We start from the raw sequence: 6,000 nt of genomic DNA, 5'->3' as shown, positions 1-6,000 counted from the left end.
TTGTTTGAAAGCAATTGTCAACCTTTCAACTGTCACACAATCGTACCCAGCCGTCACGAAGTCCCTACTTCTGTACTGGGTCACACCTTCCCGCAATGTCTACACCATCTGCACCTGCCGATATGGCTGTCAAATTTGTTGGAGCCGACAAGGCACAACAGGAAAGAACGGCCTCGATTATTGACCTTCAAAAATTCAACTCTGCCGCACCCACACTCAACAATACTCCAGATATCTCCCGAAGTCCAAGTCCGAACCCACGAAGAAAATTATCAAGAACTCCGACACCAGCACCAACTCAGGGACACATTGAGGACATGGATATTGGCTTGCGTTCCCAAGGAGTCTCGAAGTACAGCAACAATGAACTGGACATCTCCTACATGAACTCCATACTTATAATGTGTTTCTTCTGCAGCGGTCTTACTGATGCGGTCGCCTTCAATAGCTGTTTGTTACTCTACCTCCCCTTCTGTCATTTTCTAACCATCGAGCAGGGAATTGCTTTGTTGGCATGCAAACAGGTATGTGCTACAGTACACCAGGATATTGTACACCGCTAATCGTGTTCAGGCAATACTGTCTTCGGTGCTCTCGGAATAGGCGGATTGCCATACAACGCTCACGGCAAGCAATACATCAAGTCGTTCATTGCAATCGGTGCATTTTGCATAGGAACAATCTTCTTCAACATTCTCCATCGATCACCGACTGGATTTCATAACCAGCCAACCTCGCGTCGACGGATTATCTTCGTCTTCTCCTTTCTCATTCAGTCACTTTTTATCGTCATATCAGCTGCACTCGTCACATCAGGCGTCGTATCGAACAGGCCATTCGTCTTGGGACAATTCTCTTCAGGTTCACATACGACCCCTTATCAAGAGCTCAATCCCGATTATGCGAATTGGCGTGACACAATACCGATTGTGCTGCTTGCCTTTGAGGCTGCTGGACAAGTATGCTTGAGCAGAAATCTTAGTGTGATTGAACTGCCCACGATTGTGCTCAGCACCCTCTATCACGATTGGACAGCAGACCTACTCTGCACAAGAAACTTGTGGAGACAAAGCTCTGGGCTGAAGGAATTCATCTTCAAAACTGGCAGACGACAAAACAAGAGGCTTGCTTCAATCATATCATTGTTCCTGGGCGCCTTTATTGGAGGTGAGATGTACAAAGCAAAGATTGGTATGGCAGGTGGACTTTGGCTAGCTGCAGCTCTGAAAGGCGGAATATCCTTTGCCTTCATCCTATGGCCAAAGCAGAAACAGACCACAGAGGAAAAGTAATGGCTTTGCTAGCTTCAACCTTTGTTCTGCCACTTGTGGCGATGAGCTGTCACAGCCCTTAACCTAACGTTTGATGACCTTTACGACCTTTGACGAAGAACATGATCTTACAGCACAACTTCTATGGATGATTAGCAGTCTGCGATTGTTTGAGGCATAGTATCGATTCCATGGTGCTACCTCTGTACACTACTATCTACTTTGGCAATTGCCAGCAGCACAACATTGCATGGTTGAGACGTTGAGCCTATCGTGCAATCTTGACGTATTTCGGCGAAATCTAGAAGTGAAATTGATTCCGGCCTACTAGTAAACGGTTTCCGGAAAATAACAATTTTGTGTGCAAATAATCGTTGAGAGTGTCTAAGTTGCCTACAAAGTTTTGTTGCTGAGCTAGGCAGTGTCACTACAATCAGAGTTTGCTTCATCTCCGACCTTTCTTACTTGCAATATTTTATCCGTCTCACCGATGTTGACACGGCAGGTGACATGTCGAGGCTGTACACGCTGGCTTCAACGTATTGGAGTGGCTGTTGCATCTGGGTAGACCCGCCCGTGCTCGCATAATCCACGGTCCCTTCTTCCCGGCCAATTTCTTGATCGACCGCTACTTGCAGATCAGTTCTGCAATCGTTGCCAAGAGCTTGGCGGTGTGCTCGTTCATCGTTTGAGCATTACACAATCACATAGACAGTACGGGTCGGATGAAAGCTCTTGGATTGATAAATTGGGCTTCCGGACCTTGGTAGGGAGCAGAAGATGCAAGGGGCTCTGCTATCCACCACCACTGATCGTTCTCGTAAACTGGATATCGCTGAGAAAGATAGAGATGGGATATAGGAAGTGGATGCAGAAGGGATGGCACGGGTTCGGGCACCATGTTGTCGACCACCAGCATAACACGCATCTCTTCAGATTTGCGTTTGCCAACGTGCTTGGCCATCCTGCCTTGTTATTGAGCCAACTCTTGTTTTTTCTTGCATTCGTGAGTGTAAATTGACATGGTTCAGCTGGTCATCTTTCCGTTTCATTTTCGTCGTTCCATCTCTTCTTGTGCATTCTGCTTGGTCCATTGTGGGAGGGGCTGGCCAAGAGCAACTTTGAAACAGAGTGTAACACGTACGATGAACGCGCAATGCTGGCAAAGCAGGATGCGTAATGAGATGAGAGGAATCTAGGTAGATGTTGATCAGGCGAAGTACGATCCACTGATGTACATCGAGTCATGCAGCTGCTTCTGCTACCCTACACGAAGTCATGCATCGGAGCGTTGCAAGTTGTTCGAAACGGCTCGGGGATAGTGCGGCGGCGACGACCCCTACGAGAAGGGGCGCGCTCGGCGTTCCGCTGTCGCTTATTTTTGGTACATAAGTCGCTTAAGCTTGCGGAAGTGGCTGTATAATGCTTGTTTCTACTGTGATGCAAAGGCACGAACTTCAGGGCCTGAGATCTTCACATGCTGTACATGTCGCTCTCTACTTCTGGCCCCTAAAATATGATTGGACCATCTGTATCTCATTTGAGGGTATTGTGACCTCCTTCCTGTCCTTCGGGGGCAACTTACAACGATATCAAACAAGTCCTTTCTTCAAAGCTGGGTTTGCTGGAAGCTACGAAGAGAATAAGGGAAATAGCAGGAAGTGCCTGACGGTAAACTGGCGGGCTTCACAGACTGACTCGTCTGTGATAGTGGACAGCCTCTAGCAGGACACAGAGATGCTGCGCCAATCAGAGTCAGTCGCAAGGATACTCAATGTTCTCGAATAATATTCTCTTGCAGTAGACGGCTCTTTTGGATCAGAAACCACACACCCACCCCACACAGGCTCCTGCCGAAAGCTGGACGTTGTCTCCTTCCCGTATGCAGGTGTTGATGTGCCACCTCAGCATTTCTTGTCTTGGAAGCCACCAAGCGTTTGTTTCATCTAATGCAAGGGCCTATCTCCGCGAAGACAGCTCGGAGATCAGACACCAGACTAGTACTTGCAGCATGATGGACGAGAAAGCCCGCTTCGTTCCCAGATATACGACATCGTGGCCAAGTTGCAACGTCGTTTAACGGCTTCATGCTCGTCTCGACACCGTAGCCCTCCACATGGCAGGAGGTTTCAGTGGATAATCGTGTTTGAGAACCAGCTCTTATCTATGCATGTAGAGTGTTCAATCCTCGCCAGGGTCTGTCCATCGCCCACTTCTTGGCCAAAGTCGTTAAATGTTCTGCTTGTAACCATCAAGAGCTCATTGGATCCTTCATAGACGTGGTTCGTGTTCTGTACAGGTCAGCGTTACGAATCGATCTATGCACGTGCACCTTGTGCAAGAAAGGGTATCCATTGGTGCATCAAAGATTCCCCGTTTCGCCCCGAGGTAGGGTGTCATGGATTTCAAACCAGGGCAGAAAAGATCATCAATCGGCAATGTAGACGGTACCTCGATGCGTACGAAGATTACACAACCAGATACACAGCATTTCGTTGTGTTCGTGAGCTGGGGCAATGGCCGATTCCAGCCTCTCAAGTCTCCAACAGAGCGTGATAGGCTTGCCTGCATTGTATGGTAGTTCAGGATCCAGGCTTGGCAGAGACTATACTGTAGGAAGGTGAATCTTCAGCAGTCCTCTCCAATTTCTGCATCTCTTTTCAAACGAACAATTCGTATAGAAACCTCTCACGTATCGACAGCGAGTCTTGGAAGCTCCTCTTCGTATGGTCCAAAGTATTTTGCAAGATCGGTAGGTCGGTATGGCACTCGTGCTTTCGTTGAGAGGTCAAATCTGTAGCAAAGAGACTACTGTATTCGACTTCATGTTGACGACAACTCCTGTCACACACAGCTTCCGGAATCATGTGGCTGTGCACTTCAAGCCATTCTTGAACCAATGCCCTGACTCTTTCACGCGCGTATGAAATAGCTCCTTGTTGGTATTGCAAGGACTACCAAATGAAACGGGTTCGGCGATGGTGATGGGAATCTAGCGACGCTTCTGACCTCGCGATCGCCATGACTGCTCGTACAGAATAGGAATGGACGTTAGGAAAGTATCCAACACTGATAGCTAGATTAAATGAACAGAAAATACCAAACCTCATCTCACGTCTCGCAGCCCGGGCCACGCCGCAACTCGCAATACAAGCTACTTATTCGGGAATGTTATCCGAAACCCAGCATGAATTCAGGTTCGTGGTTCTTCCTGCTGTGGTCATGCGCCGAGATTTGACTTCATGATAACTCGGCCGACGACCTGCATCAACACCATTGTATATCGTCGACAAAGCAAACATGTCTGCCATCACTTCTTGCTTGATCATCGGAGCGTGTCCTCCAAGTTGACGAACTTAGGCGAGCTTGCCATGGAGGCCTCAATACCAAGCTCAACAGGCATTGGCACGCCTTACTCGTTGCATCTTCACAATTCTTCCTCCCATTGAGCACTCATTACTTTGATCTATACTTTCGTCGTCTCTCTTCCGTGTCGTACTAACAGCGTTTCTCCGAAAAGATGATCATCACAACAGTCCGCTGCTTCCTCATCACTCTGACCTTCCTAGGAGGATATTTGATCCACGGCTTTTCCTCCCGGAATGGATTTTACGATGCTGTCACTAGGCTCACGGAACAGAGAATCGTCCACGACGGCACACCTTACACCAATACCTTTACCGGCATCGTAGCACTTGATGGCACACTGTCGACCTTGCTGACCTTTTTCTGGCCCGTCGTGGATGGAAACAATCCTGGCCTCTCCCTTGCCTGCTTTCTTTTTGCAGGCCAATTCGTCGCCGCATGGACGGTGACAATCATCGAGGGCTTGAGAACAGGCAAGACATGGCGGTTGGCCTCGTTCACCACTATTTATGGGCTTCTCGTCCAGACGACGGGCGCTGCGCTCATGACACCAGCGTGGACAGCGTTGCATTTGTTCGCAACCCCTACAGTTTCCAGACCAAGTATCGACACGCTAAGTGTACCTGAATCATCTCTGCGTGCCCTACCATACAGCATCACCCTCGGCTTCATTGCTCCCTCGATCGCAATGAGCTTGCCCACTCCTGGCCTCATCTCTCAGCAAAACAGGATCTACGCAATATGTATCTGGCAAGCCTTCCCACTCTGGGTACAGCTCTTCCAAATACTTTTGCAGAATACCGTCTTCCCTGGCAAATCCAATACCACATCAACCAAGAACCAACACGCCCAGCAACTCCGCCTCCTTCGCCACTGCTACATCTTCGCTCTCTCGATCGCCTCAACAGTGCAAATCGCAACACTAACCCTCTCATTCTCCGCTCTCCTCTTCCCAGGCCTTTTCACGCCCATAACCGCGCAGCAACTCCATCCACGCAACCTTTTCATCCCACCAAATCCATTCCGAAGCAGTAAGATCAGCGGTATTCCACAAGGAGCGTTCTGGTTCGTTCAATTCGATTGCTGGACGACGAGTATAGCCTATTTAATTTGGGGGTTGGCATTGAGGTATGCTGGGAAGGAGAGTCGGGGTTATGGCGGATCGTTGATGGATGTTGTTGTACGTCCTTTGGGGCTAGGCTTCATGGGTGCGGGATTGAGTTTTGTGTGGGAAAGGGACGAGATGGTGTTTGCGGGTGGGAATGAAGGAGGGAAGAGGAAAGTGAAGGTGTTGTGAAAGACTGCTACGTAGTTGGGTTTGGACGAAAGGATGTAGACTATACGTTTCGGTTGTGATAGGAAG

General features: G+C 48.8%; 1 protein-coding gene across 1 annotated transcript; it reads left to right on the top strand.

Annotated features, from left to right (window-relative positions):
• Nucleotides 1–4,791: 4,791 nt before the first annotated feature.
• LTR64_007838 (uncharacterized protein) lies at nt 4,792–5,934 on the top strand (the record flags this gene model as incomplete). Its single annotated transcript, XM_064902154.1, has 2 exons — nt 4,792–5,406; nt 5,434–5,934. 2 exons carry the CDS (start codon nt 4,792–4,794, stop codon nt 5,932–5,934), a joined length of 1,116 nt encoding a protein of 371 aa, XP_064751833.1.
• Nucleotides 5,935–6,000: the final 66 nt, after the last annotated feature.

The sequence above is a fragment of the Lithohypha guttulata genome (genome assembly GCF_036872675.1).
Source record: "Lithohypha guttulata strain CCFEE 5908 chromosome Unknown scaffold_6, whole genome shotgun sequence".
Lineage (NCBI taxonomy): Eukaryota > Fungi > Ascomycota > Eurotiomycetes > Chaetothyriales > Trichomeriaceae > Lithohypha > Lithohypha guttulata.
The sequence above is the reverse complement of the archived record's forward strand: the minus strand, read 5'-3'. Positions and strand labels throughout refer to the sequence as shown.